A 26696-nucleotide genomic window follows, 5' to 3' on the forward strand; every position below is an offset into this window, starting at 1 on the left:
GATAAATCAATGGTACACTGCTTGCCCAGCACCAAACAGTAGACAGGCAGAGTAATTAGCTGGTGAACATTAGCAAAGCATTTAGCAGCTAAAGAGCCACATATTTTCCTCAGTAGGTGGTGGAGAACAAAAATAGTGCTAAAAGAATTTTTAATATTGGACTTACATTCACCAGGTGTGCCAGAAACAAAATGCCAAAAGCACATCTGCTGGACGTGTAATACGCAGATGTTTGCTAACAGATTCACTATATCTCAGTGTAACGAGTATAACCCCACCAGCTTCACACTGAGCAGGCGTCTAACCAGCCAGAATAAGTCATAACACCTGTGTGGGTGTGAAGGGTCCACACAGTTGCTATGACCTGTGTGGGTACTTCGCTTACCAAGATTTCACATATACAAACATATGATCATCTTATATTGCTTGATACATTATTATACTTGGCAAAAGCATACAGTATAAAATAGCTGAAATAAACTCTAGCTCAACCAGCTACAACAATGAATACATACATGATAATGCATCAGTAATAATAAACAATATTGTCTTTTTTGGATATATTTTACTGATAATGTTGAATTCTGGCCTTTTAATCGAGTATACTTCCATGACAGTATTGCTACTTTCATTTAAGTAAAGGATCTGAATACTTATTCCAACACTGACGAAGATGCAACACAGACTGTAGCCACTAGGGGGCTCTCTCTCTGTCTGTTTGTCTGACAGATGCCTCACAGGTGATGCCACTATTAAGTTCAGGCCAATTTTGGTATTAATGGATCAGCAGATAGGATTTTAGAGTCACTTAAAAAACCTGCTTTCCCTTTACCTCTTTCCCACTATCCAAAAGTTACATTGCACATCATCTATAAGGCTATAATTCCATTTTCATTCCCCAAATACACTGCAACTCTTTGTCATATACTGTAAGGTCATTTAAACAGGATAAAAAAAAGAGGTGTAAAAATAAATTGTAAATGGTTTTTGCACATAATAATGGGATTTTGCCTGATTATGATGACTAAGTGGTCATGAATTGTTCATTATCGATTTTCCGTCACTCTTCCACTAATAATAAGCGGTTTGCCATGACAAAGGAGCAGTTGGTGTTTTTGGTGATTTCTAGACAGGAGGCACCCTGCTGTCAGACAGATTGTCTGTAATTACAATCCTCTCCAACTAGAGTCGAGCTTTTGTGTGTGTGAGGAAGACATAAAAAGGGTGAGCAACGTGTACTGAAAGTCTAAGATCTCTGATTTCAAAGTAAAACCTTTGTATCCTGCCAACTACAAACAGACTACTAGAAATCTCAGCTAAAGTTGCAATGGATACATGAACATTTCATCCCGATAAATGATCATTTTTGTTTGACAATCATCAACTTTCATCATCAACTCTAACTGTAGGAACATTTCAATTACAGGCAAGTGCCAAATTATCCTTATTATACTTGCCTGTGGTAACTAATTGTGGTAATTTTGTGCTCCCACACAAGTTAAAACAAAAAATCTAAATTGCAAATTAGCATGCTCTTCTTCTCCAGGTCAGGTTTGGCATGCATAAGAACATCACTTGTCTCCACCATCTTGGCCTCAACATAGCAACCCCCCCCAACATACACACACACACGCACACACACGCCCGTTCTTAAGCAGGCTTTTCATTCTATCCTTAGCCTTTCTCCCCTCCTGTCCTCTCGCCATTTCTCTTCTCCCCACCCACCCCTCCCTCCTCCTTGTGCCCGATTACCGCCTGCCATTTTACCCAGAGGGCTGTGGAGCCGGGGGCTCTGCTGTATCAACATCTAGGTGTATGACTCAGGTTGCAGAGAAGATAGCCGCCGCATACACACACATATATATACGCACATTCACACACGTAGTGCCAACTCCAGGTCTGACTCGACCGGTCAGACCCTGCACGGATAGAAACAGTTCCCCTCCAGCTTTTTCACATCTCTTTGGACCATGTTTCCTGAATATGTGAGTAGTGTAACTAATAGATAGAGGTAAACTGGTGTAAAAATGGTTAAGTGCATAAATAGTGGTCAAATTAGTTGTAGAAATTGTTCTTAAGTAGTTATACAAATTAAAATTGTCTTAAATTGGTAAATGGTGGTAAAAATGGTTCTTTTTTGGTTATTACATTTATAAAGACGGGTCTGTAGTTAAAATGTAGCAACAATGGCTTAGTGGTAAAATAATATAGAGCGATATAATTTGCTAAAATGGATTTAGAGCTGATTATGTAGTGGTAAAAGAGGTTCTGTAGTTATATATAGTATATAGCAATCACCTGTTGTTGCATATTGGTTATTTTATGATTTGTCATGTTTTGTGCCTCAGCTCATTGTTTTATGTTCAAAGGGCTGGTGCATGTGACTCAGGATGAAACTTTGTGTTAAAATGTTCTATTTTTAGAGCTCTGTATCAAAGCTACCAAAAAATTGTGCCGTACATTTAAGAAAAAATGCCAAAAATGTGTTGGCTCCAGCTTCTCAAATGTGAACATTTACAGCTTGATTTGTCATAGAAGACAGTAAACTGAATAGTCTAGGATATCAGAGCAAGCTATTGAATTCATCCCCCTAGTCTATGGATAAATACATTCTATTTTATAGGTCCATTAATCTATTATTTAAGAAAATAATCTGCAAATTAACTGATAATAATGTTTGTTAGTTGCAGCCCTGCTATACACTTATAGTCTCTTAAATGTTAGGAAGTGTGAACAAGAAGAATGTAGACTGGACTAATAATACTGTAACTGAATGTGTATGAAAGTTAAATGTATGTAAATTGCAGTGTGTGTAGACTGTAACCTCTCACAATGTTGGATTAAGTTGCCTATTTGGGCCTCAGCAGGGAAAATAACTCAAAACTGAGTTCTTAGCCTGTTCAGCTCTTTCTACAGGTCAGAACAACATGAATCCTCAATAAATCCTAAAGGTTAAAGACCTTCTTTAAGTCCTGCAGTAAACTATATTCCCCTTCATCACTGTTTCGCTGGTCTTTCGTAATGACTAGAAAATAAATAGCAATGTCTGTCCTCTTTATCACGCTCCTCCAGGAACCTTGTCTCCCAGTTCATATGTATTATTATCCCTTTCAGAGCTAGTTAGATTTGAGCTTCAGGAACTGTTTGTTTGCAATGCGTCACCTTGGAAACCAATGATATGCTGCAAAGGCTCATTTAAAAATCATGTAGTTAACATGCGTTCAGATTAACTAATTTTGTAGTTAACACGTGTTAAATATTATATTAAACTGACTCATTTCCCTCAAAGACAACAGCAAATGGATGGATGGATGGATGTTTTAGATGTAAGATGTTGTTAAGAGAGACAGAGCCGAGCTGAAGAGGGATTAAGAAGCAGAGTGTCATGTTGACAGTGTTTACTGAGCAGTGAGAGAGCAGTGATTTGGCCTGAAGTCTAGCCTCATGGGACTTAAAACCCTGCTAAGCCTGCTGACAACATGCACCTTTTTTCATAGGTTATTGAAAGGCATCACAGTTAATAGTCATCTTTACCGTTATTAACATTTTATTGAATATAAGAAGGTTGTCAGTCCAGGCGGATCACCGTAGCATCCTCTACTGATTAAGGCTGCATCTGTTTATATTGCAGAAGTTTATATTGCTGCTCATATCAGTGATGCCGGATATTTGTTTTTGGTGTACAATTTAAACTGGGTTTTGTCTAAGCTTCAAGCTCTTCCAGCATGGGTATGATTATACAATTATCCACATGCATACAGACCTGTGGAACCCATCAAAACCAATGAGAAATGTATTATGATTTTGAAACACTGTATTGATCAGGAAATTGTGAGCTTATAAAGCAAAGTGAAACACTATTAATTACGTACTGTACATTATGCAAGCCGGTTTATGCTGGCTGTTTAGCAGCAGGACAGATACTTTTTACGTCCGTTCCAAATAGGATTTCTAGATGTGTGCTAGTCCGCTCCACTAAATATAGCAGACCGTGGGAAACGCTGTCTTTAACATCGCTGTAGATGTTCGTGTAGCTGCATTTGATATTGCCAGTTTAAATTATGTGAATATTTAATGCTGAAAGTTGATTCCAGTCCATAGGTCTTTTGTGCCAAAAAAAATGAGCAGAGATCTTCTGATTATAGTGTGATTGGTGTTTTTTTGATATGTGTCATACAAAACACTGGCACAGAATATTTTGAGCGTATGGGAATAAGGGAAAATCTTTTTGAAAGCTGTGGCAATTTTTATCCTTTTTGGTCATTTAAACAGCAGTGAATGCTGAAAAGCAACACTTAAAGGTTTGTCAGATAACAAAATATTCACCAGGTAGCTTACTGATTTGATTCTGAAATGACTTTGTACAAAATCTTTCCCCTGTTGCAGCCAAATGACATATGTAACACCCTATTATGTCAGGTAGTCAGTGGATGTCCTGTCCTGAATCCTCAATCAAACACTAACCCTGATTACAACTTGTGACCCTGAGGGTGTGATTACAAATCAAATGTAACACATTAAAAAGCTAAAATGACAACCGAATCTATTGAAAACATTTGCATTTGAATTACTTTTTGTAGATTATATACAGTATTTTCCATTTTAACTGCTTTACCATGCAATGACTTCTTTAGATTGAGTGTTGCATGTTTGTCTATATCCCTCAGGTGTGTGTGAAAGCACAGCATGCATTCGGTCCAGGCAGGGATGTGGGACCCCCGGCCCCCATCTAAACATGCCTCACCCCACCCAGTACCACCCCCCTCCAACTTACGCCTCGCCAGAGCCACGCCGGCAAAGCGGATCACCTTCTACAGAAGCGGCGACAGCCAGTTTGGGGGTGTCAGGATGGCTATCCACAAGCGCAGCTTCAAATGCTTTGACGCCCTGCTGGACGACCTTTCCCAAAAGGTTAGTGGGACAGGTGTCAGCTGTGATGTAGAGATTTCTTTTGAAGCTGGCTGTGAAGATGCAGATGCACTGCACTTTCAACTTGTCACTTCTGCAACAGCATTAGCTCTACTTCCGTAAAATTTTCACCTGACATGACAGCACGGCTTAGAATTTAAGAAAAGTTATTTTACTATTGTTAACATTTGACCTGGAGACACAACAGCAATAGATAGATAAATACAGTATAAACAGTATATAGATACAGTAGAAATGTATTTATATATTGTATGTATTGTGTATATATGCGTCCTCATACAGGTTCCCCTGCCATTTGGTGTGCGGACTGTAACCACCCCCCGTGGTACCAACACCATCAGACACCTGGAGCAGCTCCAGGATGGCGGCTGCTACCTGTGCTCTGACCGGCGGCACGCTAAGCCAATCAACATGGAACTGGCCAGCAAACGCCCGAGCATCTGGTACCATCACAGCCGGAGGCCCCAGCGGCCTGAGACCTCATCCGCAACACCACCCGGACATTTTCCTTACAGGCAGCGACGGATTCTACTGGTGAAGAACAGCGAGCCAGGGATGAGGAGGAGCGTGGTGTTGGGTAGGAGGACCAGGAGCCTGAGGGCCTTTCTGGATGAAGTGTCCGAGGTGATGCAGTTTCATGTCCGCAAGCTCTACACTGCAGAGGGACGCAGGGTAAGAAGTGATTTGTATTTAAATGCATATTTACAATAAAGAGTATTTTGCAGAAGACACCCACTTCAGTATTAACCCCTGACACTGTGTGAATTTGTTTCCAGATTGACAGTGTGCAGAGCCTGATTACGTGCCCTGGTGTCTTAGTATGTGTTGGCCGAGAACCATTTAGTCCAATGCTGGTAAACTTTATCAAAAAGAGCTCAGAGGAAAAACTGCCTGGTCTGGGCAGCAGGTCCCCTGGTCTTGGCCCCAGGACTCCTGGAAATGGGGCCCGATCTCCTGCTGCACAAGGGGCAAGATCTCCACCTCATGGAGGTCAATCCAGAGCTAGTGAGTACAGTGAAGGACATGAAAGCAAGAAAAATGGTAAGTTGTTCAGTCAAAATGTATATAGGCACAAGGCATATATATAGAAACTATTGGGTAGTTGAATATCCCACACACAAACCTCAACTGCAACAATATACTTAAAAGTGGTAAAAGAAGCAAAAAAAATGAAAAAATAATATTTACATGTAAATGTGGTTTTCTCACTCTCCTTTCAGTTAACTTTGGTCTGGAAACCAAAAAGAGCATCATCCACCCTCGTTCTGATTCCTCAAACCGCTCCACCCGTTTTTCTTTGTCTTCAGAGAAATCATACAGCAATGGGATCAGTACCTGCTCCCAGGCCAGACCAGCTATAATGAATGATGACATTGAAAAGCGTGTGCTTGTCAATAAAGATGGCAGCCTCTCAGTAGAGATGAGGGTTCGTTTTCGTCTCCACAATGATGAGACCATACAATGGTCCACACAGATTAAAAAATCCCCATCTCTGAGCAATGAATGTTGCCCCCTGAGCCAGGTCCAGCCCCATTACCTGCAGCAGGGCCAATCAGAAAGCTGTTCTGACCCCGATTCCATGTTATTTGATCCAGAGGGTGTGGATTATTCCAACCAACCTCTGCAGCATGCATTGGAAGCAAATCACTGCCCCTGCTGCTACCAGAGACAGGAACAGCAGTACGATTTATGGGAAAATCCAGCACACAGCCACAAACAGCCTCTTGTCCCGCCCCCGCATCCACGTACTTCTAGCCACACCCGCACTATGATGAGACATACACACTCCTCTAGCTCTTCTTCATCATGTAATTCCAGGAGAGTTGTGCGCTGCCGAGCAAAGCTCTCCAGCTGTGGAGGAGGCTTAGGTTCAGAGCAGAGCCAGCTGGTCCAGGAGGAGATGTGTGTGACAGAGCAGGTTGAGCGCAGAGTAGAGGTGGAGCAGGATGGAGAGACCCATGTAGAGGTATGCAGGGTGAGCCGGTGCTGCAGCCGCAGTGAAGTAATTGCTATGGATAGCAACACACGACCGCTCAGCAGCAGGTCAGTCGAGGATGAGCTACTGATGGAGGAAGAGGGGGGCCGTCCGATGTCTGCAGTCAGCAGCTCCTCACATGTCCTGCAATCACTGAAAGAGGATCAGGATGATGAGGATGATGATCTGCCACCCAGCGCCTCACAGTGCTGTCATAGCAATGAATCATCACCATCTCCAACCTCTGAGCGTCACCTGATCGACAAGCCAAAAAGCAATGTCTCAGCAGGTTCCATCAACTGTATAGAACATAAGAAGCACAAGGATGGTGAAGAGAGAAGAAGCAGGGCCGTATCTGCAGCTTCTTCCTGTCAGTGTGGAGCAGTCACCCCACACTCAACAGCTGAAGCAGAGGAGATTGATCAAGCTCTCAGCTCCAAGTCCAAAATGAGCAGGGCCTCTTGCAGGTCAAGCAAAGCCAAGACCCCTCACTCAGAGGAAGAGGGATCAGCGGATGATGAGGATGAAGAGATAAAGAGGGATGTTAGTGTCTTGTCTGGTCACACAGGACTTTCGGCAGGCTCTCAGAAGTCAGGGGAATCTAGTGTGTGCCCTAATTGTGGGGGCTGCAAGCGTCGGGTCAACTCTGATTCCAATATTATAGCATCACAGAGGTCCAATCCTCCCCACACGGCTTCTCCAAATCCTGCCTCACCACTCTACAAGCAAGAGAATGCCACTATTGGCAGTAATGATGATGGCTCAGACGATTCAGCTGTGTCAACACAATCCAACAAGACAAACCTCACCAACCATGGGCGCATCTCTGCAATATCAAATATCATGGAGGACAGAGCATCTAGTGCCATGTCCAGGACATCCAATCCTGAGCCAGCAGTAAAAGAGGACGAAAGGGCTCCTAGCGCCACATCAGCAACAAGCCATAGGTCCAATAGATCACACAAGTCGGGCTGTAATGGTACTACTGGTGTCACAGGTGACAAAGAGGGGGAGAGAACTCCCAGCGCCATGTCAGCTCAGTCCAACCTGTCTGTTAAGTCCAAAAAGTCTCACAAGTCCAACTGTAGTGGCACAGCTGAAGTGCCTGACATGGTAACAAGAGAGGAAGCAGAGGGAGAGAATGCTGTAGATAGAGCAATCAGCTCCTTGTCAGCCAAATCTGGTGTTTCTGCAAAGACCAGTGCTTCAGTCAAGTCTCATAAGTCCAACTGTCCATTAAGTACTAAAATTGCTGTGGAAGACGATGACATAAATAAAAGAGCTCCCAGTAGCCTTTCTGTTAAATCTAATGCTTCTGCCAAATCTGGCAGGGCAGAAAGCCCTGATAGTGCCCTGTCAGTAAAATCAACTAAATCAAATGTTACAGCAAAGTCCAGCACTTCTCATAGGTCCGCTTGCAGCCACTGTGCAAAAGCAGTATCTCCAGGTGCCAAGATAGCTGATGAACCCATCAAAGCAACAGAACAGGTGGAAGAAACAGAGGGGGAAGAGAGAGCAGCGAGTGACATGTCAGACAAGTCAAATCTGTCTTTCAAGTCTAACAAATCCCCTAAGTCCACCAAAGCTTTAGAGAGGTCACTTTCTCCCAGCTCAGAAGCTGAAGGAGATGGAGAAGAAAGACCAGCAACTCAAATGTCTGCCGGATCAGTTCATTCTAACATGTCTGTTAAGTCTTCAAAGTCATACAAGTCTAACTTTAATGGCAATGAAACTGTGGCATCTCCTAGCTTAAAAATAGAAGAAGAGGCTGAGGAAAAAGAAAATGAGCAGAGGCCAGAAAGTGCAATATCTGCCAAATTGGAAAAAGAAGAAAGAGCAGCCAGTGCCAGGTCCAGTAGGTCTCATAAATCTAACTGTAATGGCAACACAGGAGCAAGTTCTATAAGACAAGACAATACAGAAGATGTTGAAAATGCTAAGGACTGGGCTGCCAGCACATTATGTGGTAAATCAGCTTCCTCTCCAAATTCTCAACATTCAAATACAGATGTGGATGGCATGGTGAACAGAACCCCCAGTGCGATGTCAGGCAAATCACACACTTCTTCCAAGTCCTCCAAGTTCCAGAAGTCAGACCACAGTGCAGCATCTACAAACAAAGATGAGAAGCAAAATGAAAGTCAAGAGCGGGTTGCTAGTGCCATGTCTGTACAGTCAAAATCTTCAGTGAGATCCAGTACTTCTCACAAGTCAAATCCTAGCAAGAATCTCAAATCAGTGTCACCAGGTCCAAATGTTGTTACCAATAACACATCAGAAGGAGTTGATGAAGAAGGAAATGAGGCAACAGAGAGAGCACCAAGCACTGCATCAGCCAAATCAGAAAAATCTAATGTTTCACCCAATCATAGTGGAACAGCTGTTATTGAAACAGAAGATGCAGATGAAAAGATTGTGGAAGACAGTGCTCCAAGAAGTAAATCCTCTGAATGTTCTCTTGGCCAAACACTCTCGCCCAAAACGACACGTTCCCCAAGGACCCGCTCACCTAAAGTTCCAGCTGCATCCCCCAGCAGTCCTCAATCCTCTGTGCAAAAATTGTTGCCTGGCCCCAGTGTTAGAGAGACAAGAGGGCCCAGTGCCTTATCGGTTCACTCCACAACCTCTGCTAAATCTGGCAGGTCCAAATGTCACTGTGGAGCAGCTTCAGCACTTGAAAAGGAGGGGGAGGATAAGGAAGTGGAAAAAAGGGAAGATATTGAGGAGCTTAAAAGTGAGGAGGCTTCTGAGAAGGCTGCTAGCATCTTATCTTCCTCTTCCAAAAGACAGAGGAAGGAATCAGGAGGCACTGAACAACCACTGAGTCGACAGTCTTCAGGGTCAGTCTCTCTTGGGTTGCCAGAAGACCAAGAAACAGCTGACTCAGACAGTCGCAAGTCCACTGTTTCGTTTCACACAAACACTGACAGTAAGAGTCGAGTGAAAACAGCAACTCCTGATGTCCCCAAAAGCCCAAAGGAGTCCGCTATGAGGGAAGATTTGGAGGGAACAGGGTCCACCATGTCTCAAAAGTCCAAGAATAATGGCAATAAAAGCACTTTGTCTCAAAATCTTCCAGCGGTTGATATCCCCACCATTGAAACTCCAAGAGGTGGTGAAGATGAAGAAAGTGGAGGGCAGAAAACAGAAAGAGCAGCCAGTGCATTGTCAGCCAAAACCAGCAGGTCTCACAAGTCCTCTTGTAACTGTAGTTTCAAAGCAGCAGCTCATATGCTTGACAGTAAGCCTAAAGAGCAGCATGCTAGTGTAGGCCCAACAGGAAATGACCTTGAAACAGAAAGTGTTAAGTCTGCTTCAACATCAAAAGCTAGCAATCTGGATGCCCCCGACAACAGAACCTCATCTGCAATCTCATCAGCAAGTGCTAAAGTTCGAAAAAAATCCCCTGCAAGTCCCAGCGCTAAAAATGCCAATGCAGCAAAAACACCTGTTGGAGATTCAGCAAATAATTACAATGAAAACCAGAACATCAGTAGGCCCGCTAGTGAGGCCAAAGGGAAAGAAGATATTTCAGAAGACAAGAAAGCCAGTGTTCACTCCAAGAGTCCATGTTGTCTCAGGCCTGAGTCTGCATTTTCGGCTCAATCAGGATCAAAAATGAAAGCTTCAAAGCAAAGTAAAGGAGAAGATTCAGTCAAATCAGACAATCTGACTTCAGTCAAAGGTCAAAAGGCCAAATCTAATGTGGGAAGTGATTGTGGCAGTTTCAAAACATCCAGTTCTCAAAAGAAAGAAGCACTTATCAAACCCTCTAACCCCTGTCCCTTACACAGCTCCAGACTATGCAGCAAAGTGGACACATGTAGCGAAAGCACTCTGCTTCACTCTCTGTCTGCTGCTGACCTGCTTAAGGAAACCATAGCTACATGTCCACACAGCCGACAGTCGAAGGCCAGCAAATCCAGCGACAAGACTAGGAGTGAGAAAAGTGCAAGGTGTCAGAGAATCAGGAACCAGAAGGATATGAAGGATGAGCAAGAACTGACGCCTGCCTGTCTACCCAATGCTTCCCCTAATGAGGTTGTTAGCGATTGGCTGCGAAGCATCCCTGCTAATAGCAGCATGCTGGCACTTGGCGAAGAGCTAAACGAGAGTGAGCAGAAGGACCTGGAAGATAAACCTGGAGAAGAGGTAGGAAAGGAGGGGGAGAGTCCTGAAGATGAGAATGTGGACAAGGAGGAGAAAACTGAGGCTGAAGAGGGAGTAGAGAAAGAGGGAGATGCTAAATGTGATGCAGCAGAAGAGGAGAAGAGTTCAGATCCAGCCCCAAATGATGCAGTGGGGACTTCTTCTCACCCCAACACTCTTTTGTTGAGTGGTAATTCTCAGCCAAGGAACTGGCACTCTTCAGTAGCTGTGATGAAAGTTCTTCTGAGCTCTTCTCTGGGTCGATGCCGGAGCATGCCGGAGGTAAGCCAAGGACTTACCAATAGATTTCTTGTCTATATAATCATGTGATAATCTTATTGTATTTTTTACGGAATAAACACAAAAGCTACTAAGGTTTCTGTGTCTTTAGGATGTAACTATTAAGGCTGCATCTAACAACTATTTGCAATATGGTTAATGTGTATTTTATCAATCAATCAATTAATCAGATTGTGTGAGAACAGTCTAAAGCCCAAACATGTTTAACTTACAATTATAAACATGATTATAAAACAGATAAAAGCAGGAAAAGAGAATGTTGGACATTTTTATTTTATGTTATCATTGTCAAGTATCAATGTTATGTATGTTACATGTAGATAATTGGTATTCTTCTACATTTGCTGTCTTCTATAGGTGTCTCCAGTTTATGGTCGGAGACTGAGTACATCAGCTAGAGGGCTCTTGGACTGTTTGGCCCAGCTCCAGCTCATTGAGCCCGCAGTGAGCCCTGGCTGTGACCAACAGAAAGACCGCAACCAGCAGTATGAAGATATTATGGGCATCCTTCAATCCCTCTGGCTCACTGAACCCAGGCAAAGTGAGACCAAGAAGGTCAAGGATGTTGGCAAAGAGCAGGTGACACCTCCGAGGTCCTCATCTGGGGTGGATATGAGCAGTGGCTCTGGTGGATCAGGAAAGGAGAATGGAAATCAAGGTGGAGATGAAACACCTGCAAAGGAGACAGAATCTTTACATGAGGATGAGGGAGCAGAAAAGGTTGTAAAAGAGGATGAGGAAAGGAATGCAGAGGCAGGAGATAAGGAAATTGAGGCAGAACCAGAGGAGACAACCACAGAGCAAGAAACAACGGACATAGCAGAGGAACAGTTGCAGGGTGAAGAACAAAGTACAGTCCCTCCAAGTCTGGACAGTCCAAAAGCCACTGAGAACCCATCATCGTCGGACAAGAGCTCTGGCAACGACAGCTCCAAGTCCCCCACTGATAATGAGCAAGAGACATTGGAGGACTCCAGTTCAAGCACACCCCCGACTGTCCTGCGAGCACCCTTGTCCAAAAGACTATCTCAAGACCCTGATCCAGTTTGGGTCTTGCACCTATTGAAGAAGCTGGAAAAACAGTTCATAAACCACTATATTAACGCTATGGCAGAATTTAAGGTTCGCTGGGACCTTGACGACAGCCTAGTCCTGGACACAATGATCTCTGAGCTCAGGGACGAGGTGAGTCGGCGCATCCAGAGCAGTGTCGAACGTGAGATGAGGAAGATTCAGAGTCGAGCTGGCAGAGGGGGGAGGATCCCCCGGCCGCCACAAGGAGGGAACCTCTCCAGGGAGTCCACCATGACAGAGAAGAGGCGTCAAATGTTAAAGGTAAATCAACCACAAATATTCTTTACATCTAACAAGATACTGCTGCTTGAATGCAGAAAGATGATGTTGATTTATTTTTCAGGTCATGAAGAACCAATCAGTGAAAACCGCTGACTCTCTCAGCGATGGAGAGATGACAGGTGACTTCAGCGACCAGCGAAGCGACGATGAGTACTGCCCCTGCGATGCTTGTGTCCGCAAGAAAATGGCCGCCCGGCCTCTCAAAATCAACCCAATGGCAGCCGAAGCACCAGTGATGATGGAGTTTGACCTCCTTAAGATACTTCAGCTGAAGAAAAGCCCATTGCCTGCAACTGCAGCCAAGCCCCAATCCGTAGACGTGGAGGGTGACATAGTGATCTCAGATGAGGAGGGGAGGAATTTAGAGGTAGTGCGGGAGGAAGAGGAGGAAGATGAAACTAAAGAGGATATTAAAGCTGAAGTTGTTTTAGAGGAGACAATCCCAGAGGAGGGAGAGGAGATAGGACAAGAAGAAGATTGGGTTGAGGCAGGAGAGGAAGAGGAGATAGAAGCTGAAAAGGAAGAAAATGGTGTAGGTGAGGAGGTGCTGGAAGAGGGACAGACAGGTGGTGAGGAAACTGGAGAGGAGGAGGCATCAGTAAATGGAGAGGAGGAGGAGGAAGAGGGGGAGGCAGAATGTCAATGCCAGTATGCCAGAAATGAGGAGGAGAGTGACAAGGCAAAAGAGGAAGAAGAGGCTGAGGAAACTAGCGACAACACAGGTGAGGATAAATCAGCAGATGATGAAGAGACAGGAGGGGAGGAAGAGCGGGAGAACGTAGACGATGAAGAAGAGACAGGAGAAAATGAGACACTAGACAACGAGGGCGAGACAGGAACTGGGGAAGAGGACAGTGACAACGAGACAGTTAGAGACGCAACAGCAGGTGAAGGAGAGATCATTGAAAATGGTGAGAAGGAGGAGGCAGAGGTGCAAGAGTGTGAGGTGTCTGATTTTAAGCCCGAGGAAGAAGAAACGACAGGCAGGAACCATGGAAAAGAAGAGGAGATAGGGGAGATAGACGATGACACTGCTGGAAGAAATGCGGCAAATGAAGAATCGACGCTGGTAGAGGAGTTTGTGGAGGGAAACGTCAGTGCATCGACAGAGGCGGAGGATGAGGATGATGGGAATGATGCCACCGGAGAGGGGGAGTCACATGAGGATGGAAAGGGAAGAAAAAGTGAGGAGCAGGAAATGGAGTCAGCTGAGGAGGAAACAGCCTCGCCACAGGTAAGGATGAATCCTATTCAGTAATTATTCTAACTAAAAGAGAACACTATGAGAAGAGAAAACTTTCTAACTGCTAAAACTGAACCAAAATACCAGTCGAAATTAGTCCATGTACATGATTACAGTTTATTACCACTTGGGTTATTTTATGTCTTTCGGTAAGAATAACATTGGACTCATCAAGTTAAGTGCTGCCTTCTTGGAATTTAGCAGCATTGCCAAATAGAAGTCAGATGTGGTAATAAACGTGAACAGACAAGTTTTCAAGCCAATTTAAAATGATTATCAAAAATAAAAAAATTCTAAACATCCATCAAAGTGTGTAGACGGACAGGAAGTCTTACTGTAAAACTGAAAATCAGTATCTATTTATGAATACCAATTTAAGACACCGAGTACCTGAACATGGCCGCGGGGTTAAAGTCTACTGTATCTTTAAGAGGAATCTGACCTACTGCAGCCTCACTGCTAATTCTAAGCCGGTGGCAAAAGATAATCTCACTATCCAATTAGATAGACGGAACAAATCTGTTTTGTTTGGCAGCAATGCAGAGCTTCCACATCTACTCTTATTGTCAGTCACCAACTGTTTGAGAAAAACCTTCTTTTTACCAAGGTCTCGTAAATCAACGTGTTCTCACCTTGTTTGACACACACTCACACAGAAATTGAAACCAGTTAAGGTTCAGTGTATTATTCCATTTTTTTACTGCAGACATAATGCGTTGATTAAGTGAAACTAAGTCTAATACCAACCATTAGATTTTTGCTTGCTTTGAAATTAACTTGTAGCTGTAATCCGTGACACTTACCTGCACGAGCACTACTCCATTTAGTTCATTACAACTCTTCAAAGATAATTGACTGTTATCTTGTTCAACCCTCAGGACCAGGGGGCGGCTCCAGCTGTCTGTGTGACTGAGGGAGAGGAGGCAGACGCCGAAGACTCGGACACCGACAACAAACATCCAAGTGACACCAGTGCAGACGAATCGGGACGCGACGGTGCTGGAACCCCAGGAGACGAGGAGATAGAGGGAGGGAGAGATGGAGTTGAGGAGGAGGTTGTGGGGGATGCTGTGGAGGAGTTCAAGCCTGAGGAAGAGGATGAGGAGGCGGTGAACAGCAACAAAAGGGTAGTTGGTGCTCTCCTGCATCAGTTCACCAGGACCTCTGTGGAGTGTCAGCTCGGCTCCTTGGAGGACATTGACATGGATTCGCGCCTGAACCCTGTAAGCTCCGTTGAAGTGCCCAAAACGGGTGTATCCACTGGTGGTGGTACAAGCCAGAGAAGGAGCCGGTCGGCAGCCAGGGATAAACGGCGCAAACCCAAGGAGAGTGACGTCGAACTGGATAACTTTTAACTCACACAGAAACCAAAATTGTAGTGTGAATTCACAGACTTCGAAAGGGTCCAAGACTTCCACAAAACCTTGCTCTGTCAGGGGTTACACAGGTACAGTTATGTGGGTTAAAAAACTGGAACCGAAAACAAAGACTCAAACACTTGAAGCACTTTATCACTCCAGATCCAGTGTAGGAGGAGTCATAGTGATTTATGTGTAGAATCTTGAAACTTGAAACCACCACCTTATCCTATTTAATTATATGAATTACATTTGTAATGGTTATTTGTACATTTTTGAACCTTCTTGTATGTATTTATTCCTGTACTGTATATGTACAAATAAGTTACCTTTTTTAAACTAAAAAAAACAAAAACATTTTTGACACCTATGGGTGTACATTATTACGTGAACTCTCTTGTGTTCAGTGGTCCACAGGTTTAATGATTTATTGAATCATATAGCCATTAATATACAAAGTACCTCGGAGATAAGTTATATTTTAATTTAATGTTTCAGTAGTGTTTGAGAGAAACACTGCACTGATACCTGGTTTGTGTATCAGTTCAGTTATTTGTCTATTTTTGGGCTTGTCTCATTAAGTCAGTGCTGGATTTTCAGGGGTTTGGACAGCAAGGTTGCTTTGGTCATCTCCTATTACTTAGTCTGTTAGTCTGTTAAGATATTCTCGGTCTAAACTTACTCAAGCTCTCTGATTTAATCTGATTACCTTAAAGTAATACTTAGACTTTTTGGGAAAATGCTGTCTCACTAGTTAGATGAAAAGATGAAGATAGGACTCTCATATCTGTACGCTAAATATAAAGCTAGAGCCACGAGATGGTTAGCTTAGCTAGCATAAAAACTCAAAACAGGAGGAAACTGCTAGCCTGGCTCTGTTCCACGATAAAATAAAAATAGCCTACTAACACGTCTAAGCTAATTTCACGTTATATCTTGTTTGTTTAATCTTTTAAAAGAAAAACCTAAATGTTAAAATGACAAGTTGGAGTTCTAGAGGGATTTATGTGCTATATTTTATCGCAGTGACTTGAACCTTGTCGTTATCATAAGGTTGCCAGGCCAGACACAGTGCGTTAATTTGCGACCTTTAGAGCCAGGCTAGCTGTTCCCCCCTTGTTTCTAGGCTTTATGCTAGCATATCTAAGATAATTAACTCCTTGCTCTAGCTTCATGTTAACTTTCAGCAAGAAAGTGAATAAGGTTATTTTTCAAAATGTTGAACTATTCCTGTAAGTTACTTTTGATTTACTTTACTTTCTAGAAAAAAGGAACTTACTCCAAGTCACAGCCTGTATTTTAGTATCTTTATCATGTTATCTTGCACTTTGATAGTCAGATTGCGTTTTCCTTATAAACATGCTCTTGTGTAAACTCTTTTCAGAAACTGTACTTCATTATATTTATGTAGTTAAATTGCCATGACCATTTATTGTACATCTATTTCTTTTCCCAGGAATGTAGTAAAAAAAAAACCTTGCACAATTTAGCACAACACTGAGCATATATTTGTGTTTCTGACACACAAAAATATCTGCAGTAAATGCCAGAGGGCAACAGTCTGAATTTCAGTTTGATGTAAACCTGTCTCTGCTGCTCTTCTTAGGTGTGTGTGTTACATGCTGTAGATTCAGATGGGGTTTGCATAACCAGCCATGTGGAACAACAGCGTGAAGCGTGTTACTGATGCCTTACTGTAGCCGTGGTTATATGAGGGTAGATCAACAGAAAAAGAGGGGGAGATCGTGGTTAAGTGGCTATCTTTTGTTTCTTGACATCTCCTCTCTCTGGCAGTGGCTCTTGAGCAGAATCAGAGAGCATGCAAAGGACTCTGTAATGGATCAAAGCTGGTCTTGCTGGAAAATATACTTTTAAGACCCCTAAGAAGTTTTTTCTCTCATATAACCCAAACCAAGCTGAGTGAGCTGGGCTCTAGGCTTACTCCCTAATTGTACTTTTGGAGCAGAGATATTCTGCAGAGGGTCACTGTGTGTTCAGGACAGTGTGAACGAGGCAAAACATGTTTATCTCTTTTTGATAAGTTTGACAAAAGCCTCCAATCTGGGTTACCAAGTGGGTGTGTGTGTGTGTGCCTATGCTGCTATTGGTCCGTTTTGCTGTCCGTCAGTCTGTGACATCACCAAGTGAGCATCATGTCCCTAGAGCAAATGAATATATGAATGTAATAAAGTTGATATAAATGAAATAAATGCACAAGTTGGTGATTCTCAAATTATTTCACCTGAGTGTGTGCTAACTTAAAGGTTGCTGGATTGGTGTATTTTACTTCATTCTAACAATTATTTAACTTCAGACCATTTGAGATACGTGTTACTTCATACTGGTGTGATCTGAATCTAGTTTTTGGTTTAGTTGACATACTGTATGTATGTCAACTGTCAAAAGTCAGACCTTTGAACGAGACGGACAATTTTCCTTCATTCTGACAGTTCAAGGCTGTTTTTTTTTGTTCCTGGGCATTAAACAGAACACTTCCAAGAACTGAAATGCCTAAAGGGTCAATACAGACAAATTACCAAATATACATATGTTATTTTCACTTACAGCTAGTGGTATCTACCCAAGCAGATACTGTATTTTTCAGATGTCTGTCTCTGAGATTTTAAATTTGAGTTTGACATTCTAGAAAATACACTTATTGGCTTTCTTGCCAAGAGTGAGATGAAAAGATTGATACCACCCTTATGTCTGCACGCTAAATATGGAGCTAGAGCCGAGAGGCGGTTAGCGTTGCCTCTGAAATCTGGGAAAAGGGGGAACAGCTTGCCTGGCTCACTCAAAAATACACCTGCCGACACCGCTAATGCTGCATTCACGCAATGCCTGCAGACTGGGAAGAACAGGAAAACTTCCCATTATTCTATCTTTTGTACCGCAAATAGCTTTGTAGGAGTGTTGCATTATACATTTAGCTCTCTTTAAAGTTAAAAAAAAAAAAAAACTGCCCAATTTTTTGTTTTTACATTTCTGCTTGTGAATGGATTAAACAAACTAGCTATTTACCCCTGCTTCCAGTCTTTATGCTATGCTAAGTTAATCGCCTGCCTTTCTAGCTTCATCATTAACTAGCAGACATGATAGTGGTATCGATCCTCTCATCTAACTCTGCAGTATTTCCCTGTGGAAATGTCGAACTATTCCTTTAAATGGAAAATTATTTCTGGTACTCAACCATTTTCAATTGGAAAGTTTTATTTGAAACTATTTTTTACTTAATAAATTGTCCCTATAAAAAAAAATTCGAAGAGGGATTATCCAGAACAGCAACAATAATTCTGATAGGAGGCACTGCTTTTTTTAAATATAATACTTGAGTGTTGTGAGCAACACAAATGAAATCCCCTTCCCCTTCCTTGTATTGTGTTGGCAGCACCAGAAGTCTCAGGGACAGACATCTCAAAACCTCAGCAAATAAAACATAAACTATCGCCATGCATGTATCTATGCCGCTATTGGGGCACTGTAAAGGAGAATCTTGGTGAACCAACCCCCTAAACAATCACCTTGGTTCCCCTTCTCATCTTTCTATCCTTCCTGCAGGTATTGAAGGATGTTGATGCATCAAATCATCCGGCAAGGTGATCAGGCTTACGTGGAGCATCGGATCTGTTAACTACATTTTAAAAAGTACATTTCAGAGCAGTACGCTGCTCTGACTATCACACGGTTCCCTATGTGCAGTAGCAGTCTTTGTATTGGTGTCTAGGTGGCAAACAATACCCTTTTTTATTACTTCAGAGGTTTATATAAATGCTGAGAATTATGCGCTAATGCTTTCTGATCCAGATCTGATGTACACTTTAGCTTCCTGGGCTGCTTTTGCTCTGTGCTTCTTCCACTGTGTTTGGCTCTGCTCCAAAGGTGTTTCCAAAGCTGCTAAACTGCTCTCAAGATACACTCACACGTCACACTAATCCAGTACCTGTGAGTGTGTGCGTGTGTGTGCGTGTGTGTCTGTGTGTGTGCATGTGTGTGCGTGTGTTTGTGTGTTGAGCCATGGTAGGGGATTGAGGTTGACTTACATCACGCGGACCAAAACGGTAGAGCCTTTACCTCCAGAAAACTGTTACAGAACACAGGCTGAAAGTGTCAGTAAAACATCGCCCCAGCGTCAATGGTAAACATTTTAACATAATTCAATTAAAGCTATGTATTGTGTTTATTTCTGACTTTTAAAGAAAGTCTGCCACTGAGTTAATTGTCCAACAGTAAAAGTGAACAGAAAACAGGCACTGGTGTTTTAAACCTGCTTTTTTGTTGTTGTTGGTCAGTCATTAAAAAAGTGCATAAAATCTAACCTTTATTACTATATTTGCCTGATTTTATTGCATCCTCAAATCTTGCGCCGAAACTGCTAACTTCCGTCCACTGTCTGCTGTAAGTACAGTACAAACTGACCGTACACCTGCAGGTTGCTATGACATGTGTTGTAGTCTGCCCCTCAGTGTTATGACATGGTTTTGCACCAGAGGCCTCCAGGTGCAGGGGACAAAATTCAAACTGCTGCGGTGGTTAGAAGCCTCCACAGCTTCCCTTAAGATTGGCTGTTGCTCCAAATGAGAGTGCGCCTCTGAGAGAGAGAGCAACCAGTCGGCAGACAGACCAAAGACAGAGGGACCACCAGCACATGGTCTAAAAGATAAGCAAAGAATAGTTAAGTTTATTAGTATAGAAAGTTTCTAGGTCAGACATCACAGATGGCTTCATAGCGCAAAAAACAGGAGCTCTAAATGAATTCATTCACCGGACAAAAACTCCTAAAAAGGATTAAGACATGTATATATTGGTGGAGTTGTTGGGTTAAAATCCTGTTTATGTTCTGTTAAGGGTCTGATTCTATCCGCCTGGAGTAAACCTGTGGCTCTGCGGCAGGGTTTGCTGTCGGCGACCTGCGCGTCGATCTCGTGGCTCTGGTAGATCTTCCCCTTTAAGACGTGAGCTCCAGTGCTTACAGCGTTCAACACCAGCTTGGTGGACAGCTCCCACTGCTGAGAGGGAGAAGGAATTGATTTTCTCTCCTCTGCATTTTTACGTAAGCCATACTGAGAGGAGACAATGAAAGCATTGAAAAAAAAATAAATAAATAAAAAAAAGCTGTCATCTAAAATAAGACGTACAGAACACGGGCGATAAGGAAAACTGAAAATCGATAAAGACTAAATCAGTCCTCTAAGATTTAACACTGGAAGACCCTCCCTCTGTCCAGTTTATTTATTTCTTTGGAGCTTTGCAAAACACGGAGGTGGAAGCCAAAGAAAAAGGAAGTCATCGAGGCAAGACAGTTATTTATCATGCTCCAGTGAGTCACCGAATCAATGTGTGTGTCCATGTGTGTGTGCTGTACCGTGTGCAGTACGCTCCCTGAGGCAGGTGTCGGCCAAGGGATTTTTAGTGTAGGTAAACACAGCTTATTGATGTCATCCTGCAAAAGACAATGCAGGGTATATGTGATAGATAGATAGATAGATAGATAGATAGATAGATAGATAGATAGATAGATAGATAGATAGATACTTGCTGTACAGCAGCTGCAGTGTCTCCATCAGCATGATGATAAACAGCGTGGAGGTTGGAGGCCTTTTCTCTCCCTCAGCTTGCCAACTTCCCCGCTTCACTGACATCGTCTGTGGAGAGGAGCTGTTAAGACGCGTGCCGTTTTCATCCGGACAGAATCCAAACGTCCAAAAGAAATGTTTTGTCTCGCCAGAGTTTGTGCAGTTACCTAGGCCAGTGACCTGGTCACTGAGACAGGGCAGGACTGAAGGCAGAAAGAGGGGAGAAAACCCATCATGTGTTCAAAACCCGCCTTAGAGTAAAACCATGCACTTCCTGGAGCATGTACAGTAGTTTTTTTATAGTAGCAGTTGTTATTTCCAGTGTTAAATTTACATACAACTATTCAATTTTAAATAATTAGACATCAACCATTTCAAATAATCTACACATACTTAGGTCAACTGTAAATTTTAAAGGACGTAAATTTAGCAACATATGAATCGAAAATTTGATAATAGTTTTTTGGGTTCTTTGCTCATTTTTTCAGGCTGGTCAGATCAATCCAAACCTAAACAGTCCCTTATGAGCTTTTTTGTTAAACTGTTAAATACTAACATCTAAGGCTGTTTTTTTAAGCTTAAACTGATTGATTTTTGATTCTTCAGTCATGAATATTTAACGTTACTGAGAAAAAAAAGTTTTCAGGGGCTTGCGAGTTATAATCCTCAAGATTTTCTTCGTCCCAAATCCGATTTTTGACAGCATGCGTGCCTTGTATCATTTGCTACCTTTAGATAAGGTAGTATGCATTGTCAGAGGCGGGGTCTGCCATTCCCGGCTGAACTCAAAAGGTGTGCTTATGCGCGGGAGGAATTCCGGAAGACAAGAGCTGGTGCGTGCGCACAGTGCACGTACATCCTGCGATGTAAACAGACTCACAAGTGCCATTTTGAATGGAACTCCGGTGCTATTATGAAGAAGTTCTTAACATTATCACCAGTAACCACAAGTGTCTAATCAATCCGAACTGAAATCTAAAAGATTATATAATAAATATATAGATATAGATAATAGATATGGATAGTACTTGCAAATTTCAAAAAGTCAAATCGAGGATGTTATGGCCTTATTACAACTACATACATGGAACGTCATTTAAAACCAATTTAAAAACCAACCAGCAATATAATAAAAAGACTACAAGCAGATTAATTGAAAACAGACATCAAGTATTTCATAAACCAGGTACAGCAGGGTGTATTTCACACTAATCCTGTGTTGGATTAATCCAGGTCAGACGCAGCAGAGACAGACATGATGCAAAATAAAAGCTGGATTTTAATTTTAAGTGAAACTTACAGGATTTCAGACATTTTAATACCTTGTAAAGCCTTAGACTTGTTTAACACCCATAGACAAGCCAGAACAGAAAAATCCATGTTTTGAGCTCGTACTGACAGCACTGCTGCAGAAGGAGCTCAGAGAAATGCTAACGCTCCTGAACAGTGTGAGATTTTTTTTTTCTTTTTTAATAATTCCCTTTTGATTTTGTTTAAATAGATTGTTTCCCTTAACATACCAGCGAAATCAGCTGCTGTTCATCTTTCAGTATCTCCCACTCATGAAGCTACGGACGTCTTCGTAGTCTGACACACACACACACACACACAAACACACACACACACACAGACACACACACACTCACACACACACACACACACACACACACACACACACGGGATTTATATATCATGCAAATGTAAGAGATGGGTCACTTGCAAATCACTATGTAAATCTGGTAAAATACTCTACATCTCTGATCAGATTTTGTTTTAGATTCACTGGGTCAGCACAGCCAGGGAGCCCCAGCCCAGGCAACACACTCACGCCTTCCATGCCGCGAAACTGAAACACATACAGTAGAGTCGTAATTAATGACGTTCAAACTGGACACATCTGGAGGCTTTAGGAGCTGCCAATCCACCTTGAAAAATGCCGCTATTGTTGGTTTCGGTTGAGAGTTTCAGAGGCTTTTCCACCTTGCAGCAAGTAAATATCCACAGCAAGGGAAATCCCTGCTGTGGATATTATCAATGCTGTGGTGGGTCGTGGGTGACTGGTAACCGTCGAGTTTCAAGTGAGTTTGGCCATTTTTATTTCTGTGGTTTTAGGATGAAACGACAGCCAGAACGCTGCTGTAAATCAGAAAGAGTCTGTCTTCCTTAAGCAAAATCCAAGGTGACAGTGAAAAATGAAAAAGGAGTAAAATGGGATGTTTCACCCCTGTCCAGCTGCCGCCAGCAGAGCAGTTATCCCGCACACTGAGCGTATGTGGTGTCCAGAGTTTTGTCATATGCTCTCATGTGCTGCAGGATGCCCCTGTTGCAAGGCAAAGGAGCTATACACAGGCAGGCACCAAGGTGTTTGAACAAACCAGTTATTTTATTGCATAAAATACTCAAAGTATAATATTGGATTTTTTTTTTTTTCCAATACATGACTCTGCCACTACACCAGTGGTATCAAAGAATGTATAATCCAGAAAACTGTAATTATACAATCAAAGAATCTCTTTTCTACACTTACCTGTAGAGGTCAGCAACACACAATGGAAACGCACAATGAAAACACTGTTGATAGTTTGCTCTTACGGGCACATAAAAGCTTTTGTGATGATGTTCAACTGGATGGCGCTGTCAGCTTTTAAAAAATACAGAAAGGGCATATGGGTTTTGAGATTGTTACATGGTCTAGTACTATGCTGTCGTCTACAGTCCCATGATTAGCGTGATTAGACACAACCGATCCAGTAAAGACGAAAAATCAAAACAATATGTTTTTTTCAAATTACTTCTGCAGTTAACACACGGAGCACTCAGACTGAAAATGAAGTGATGCATGTGCAGCCGCGTGTGCCTTCTTCTGTGCCAAAATTATCACTAACGCTAGACTGTATGTACCCAAGAATGTCAGCAAATACACTGATACATGTGAACGTATGGCGCTGACATTTCTAAATGCACAGATCACTAGTAATGTGAAAAGCATGTCCAGGAAATATACAGATCTTTCAGGTGGCTGTTAGTGAGAACTGTCAACACAAATAAGCACTTAAGAGGCTGCATGTTGTACCTTTGGGTGTAGAATCGGAGTCTAAAAGTGCTGTGAGGTTACTTCAGCTCACGACAGAGGACCGATAGTGTTGTGTAAGATGTAGAGAGGGGAATCCATACTGGTTATTCTTCAGTTAAAACTACTAATTTGATAAAGACTCCATGTTTACCCATCAAATGAGATCGATCTAGGCGCTGTGATAGTTGTGCATTTCAGCCTACTTTGTATCGTCAGTTCAGGGTGGAGGGAGAGACGTGAGGCAAAAAAATACTGCGTGAGATGAAAAAGAGAAGTCCGTGCCGGTGTAACACCGGTGTTCTAACAACAAAGGGAAGTTGCTGCGGATTTGGCCGGCAGTTTGCATAAAAAGGAATTCCTTCCTTACTCGGTCAAATTTGAGCACACGGACACGATACACATATTTTTAGATTCAGTGTGACTTACAACTCCAGAACTTGCCCGAGAATCATCACCTTTTTAAGTTTTCTTCAGTATCAAAATAATCCTGTGATGGCTGTCTGTAGATTCATGGATACACTGCAAATAGGAACTGCTGATAGCTGATTTGGCATACAAAATGTCAACAGATATAGAATATTTAAACAAAAAGAAAAAAAAAACATGTTGGAGTTTAAAGAGCCCTGTATTAAAGTAATTAGGAAATGAAGGAATTGTGCTTATTTGTTTTCTTGCAGTGAGTTAGACAAGAAGACCACTCTCGTATCTGTACGCCAGCTGAATATGAAGCTAGAGCCACGAGACAGTTAGCTTAGCTAGCATAGAGACTAGAGGCAGGAGGGGACAGCTAGCCTGGCTTTGTCCAGAGTTCAAGATATACCTGCCAACGACTTTAAAACTCACAAATTTATTGTATTTTTTAAGTTTGGAGGTGGCCAGGTTAGCTGTTTGCCCCTGCATCCATTATCTATCTTAGCTAAGCTAATTGTCTGCTAGCTCTAGCTTCATGTTTAGCGCATGGACACGAGAGTATTGATCTTCTCATCTAACTCTCGACAGGAAAGTGAATCGGTTATTTCCCAAATTGTCAAACTATTCCTTTAAGTATCATACCATTTTACGTGATTTTTTTTTTCTACATTTGCAGCCTCACTTTGTCATTTATGAGACCGTTTGGAAATGTTTGTACTTTTACCAAAAAATCTCTTTGCTCAATTTCAACAGGGGTAAACTTAATAAATATCATTGTCCGAAGGTTAGTTTGTTCAGATGAGTGTTTTTTTTACAGTGCCATGCTTACTTGTATGTGATGGGTGTGTCTATGAAAGGTAGCAGCATGAGCAGCAGACAAGGCAACGTCCAGGAGAATCTTGGTGGCACTGCCTCCCTTCATCCTGGAAGAGCCACTGATGGCTTCTGGCTGAACTTACATATGAAAAGTTTAATTCATAATTAAAAAAATGCACCTTTGTTTAATTCATTATTCTCAGAGGTTGTGCTACTATAGTCTTACTTGGTCTGGTATGAAAAGTAGCTTGTGGTGGCTAATGTTAGCTAATGTTAGCAAACTATATATTATGTAGTATATATTTAGTTATATGTTGCTATGAGGCTGATATAATTGAATAATTTACTGACTTTCTTACTTATCTTTGCTTGTGCTACTGTTGCACCATGTTTTAGGATGACACAGATAATTACATTTTTACATTTCAATAAATACGGTGGTTTTCCATCTTGTTTTATTTTTGTGATAAATTCTGAAACGCAGCATAGCAGTGGCAATGCTAACTATCTCAGTAAAGTCAGTCACTTGGTCATACCAGACTAAGCCTGTAGCAGTAAAACCTCTTAATATAAATGACGAAAATGGTGTGTTTTATTGTATAGGAGCTCACCTTTTCATTTTTAAAAGGAAGATTATTTCCACTCTCAAAGGTCCCGGTTTCACTCAGAGTATGTTTGAAACATTACTATCAGGTTGGAATGGCATAACTTCCATAGAAGACTACTAGTGCAGAGGTTGCTCCTAAAAATAAGACCAATATGTCAATATCAACACAATATTTTACAATTACAGCTGGTTACGTATTTTAAATTATATGAGTGTAATCTTGTTCTATGTAACAAAACGGTGTCCGACCCCACCTGTCTTCTCCTGCAATGACGTAGGAATAGCCACAACTCCGGCTCAGCTTCCTCAATTCTCTGTTAAAGCCTGACTAACAACACACGCAATATACACAAAATACATAACACGCAAAGTTATTTCCCATAAAGCGACATTTGATCAGATGATTTCATTAAGTTTCATTATCCGGATATTGCTGGCCTGGTCTGGCTTGTTCTGGCTTCCTTTACAATTTCCCTTTCCATCCTTAACATTCCTGAATAAAAAATGCCACTGGAAACAAAATGGAACATGATCTTTTTTTTATGATCTCATAAGTTTATTATGAGACCAAATAACTTGAATTTTGGTGCAGCTGTTTCCCTCTTTATTCCTGGTGTGCAGCGGGTCATGTGGGCAGCATTTCAGGACGACTTTTACCGCCATGAGGAAAGCCAGTCGACCTGAAGTCCTGCATCTGCTCAGTACAACAAGGCTGCCCTGAGGATCCTGTTAAAGAAACAAGGGGACCAATTTTACCCCACGTCCTACTGACCAACAGAAATACACACAGACAGGTAGATGCCTTAAGATACCTTGAGAATTAGCTCCACCCTCCTCGCAGCCTCCATCACAGTTTTCACCACTTTGTCACTCAAAAGCCTCTAAAAATGACATGGGAAATAA

At 42.1% G+C, this 26696-nt stretch overlaps 1 protein-coding gene and 1 long non-coding RNA gene across 2 annotated transcripts; one reads left to right on the forward strand and one right to left on the reverse strand.

Annotated features, from left to right (window-relative positions):
* The first annotated feature begins 4686 nt into the window (after positions 1-4686).
* On the forward strand, positions 4687-15307 carry rp1l1a (rp1 like 1a). The gene is made up of 14 exons (XM_040142632.1): positions 4687-4911; positions 5212-5601; positions 5706-5970; positions 6150-7543; positions 7919-7991; positions 8043-9604; positions 9644-9844; positions 9944-10316; positions 10362-11128; positions 11174-11335; positions 11711-12688; positions 12771-13307; positions 13359-13943; positions 14831-15307. Exons 1-14 carry the CDS (start codon positions 4687-4689, stop codon positions 15305-15307), a joined length of 7989 nt encoding a protein of 2662 aa, XP_039998566.1.
* Positions 15308-20072: 4765 nt separating this feature from the next.
* On the reverse strand, positions 20073-21161 carry LOC120798335. The gene is made up of 4 exons (XR_005708678.1): positions 21054-21161; positions 20846-20955; positions 20676-20753; positions 20073-20319 (listed from the first exon to the last, which is right to left on the reverse strand). It is a non-coding gene; the product is annotated as an uncharacterized LOC120798335 (long non-coding RNA).
* Between the last annotated feature and the right edge of the window lie 5535 nt (positions 21162-26696).

Source organism: Xiphias gladius, chromosome 13 (assembly GCF_016859285.1).
Source record: "Xiphias gladius isolate SHS-SW01 ecotype Sanya breed wild chromosome 13, ASM1685928v1, whole genome shotgun sequence".
NCBI classification, from domain to species: Eukaryota; Metazoa; Chordata; class Actinopteri; order Istiophoriformes; family Xiphiidae; genus Xiphias; species Xiphias gladius.

Bases quoted from the DNA above. Each gene is read 5' to 3' on its own strand.
- rp1l1a (XM_040142632.1), top strand. From the start codon at position 4,687: ATGCATTCGGTCCAGGCAGGGATGTGGGACCCCCGGCCCCCATCTAAA. The intron at 11,129-11,173 runs GTAGAGAAAGAG...GCAGAAGAGGAG, and splicing joins AAACTGAGGCTGAAGAGGGA to AAGAGTTCAGATCCAGCCCC. The intron at 12,689-12,770 runs GTAAATCAACCA...TTTATTTTTCAG, and splicing joins AGAGGCGTCAAATGTTAAAG to GTCATGAAGAACCAATCAGT.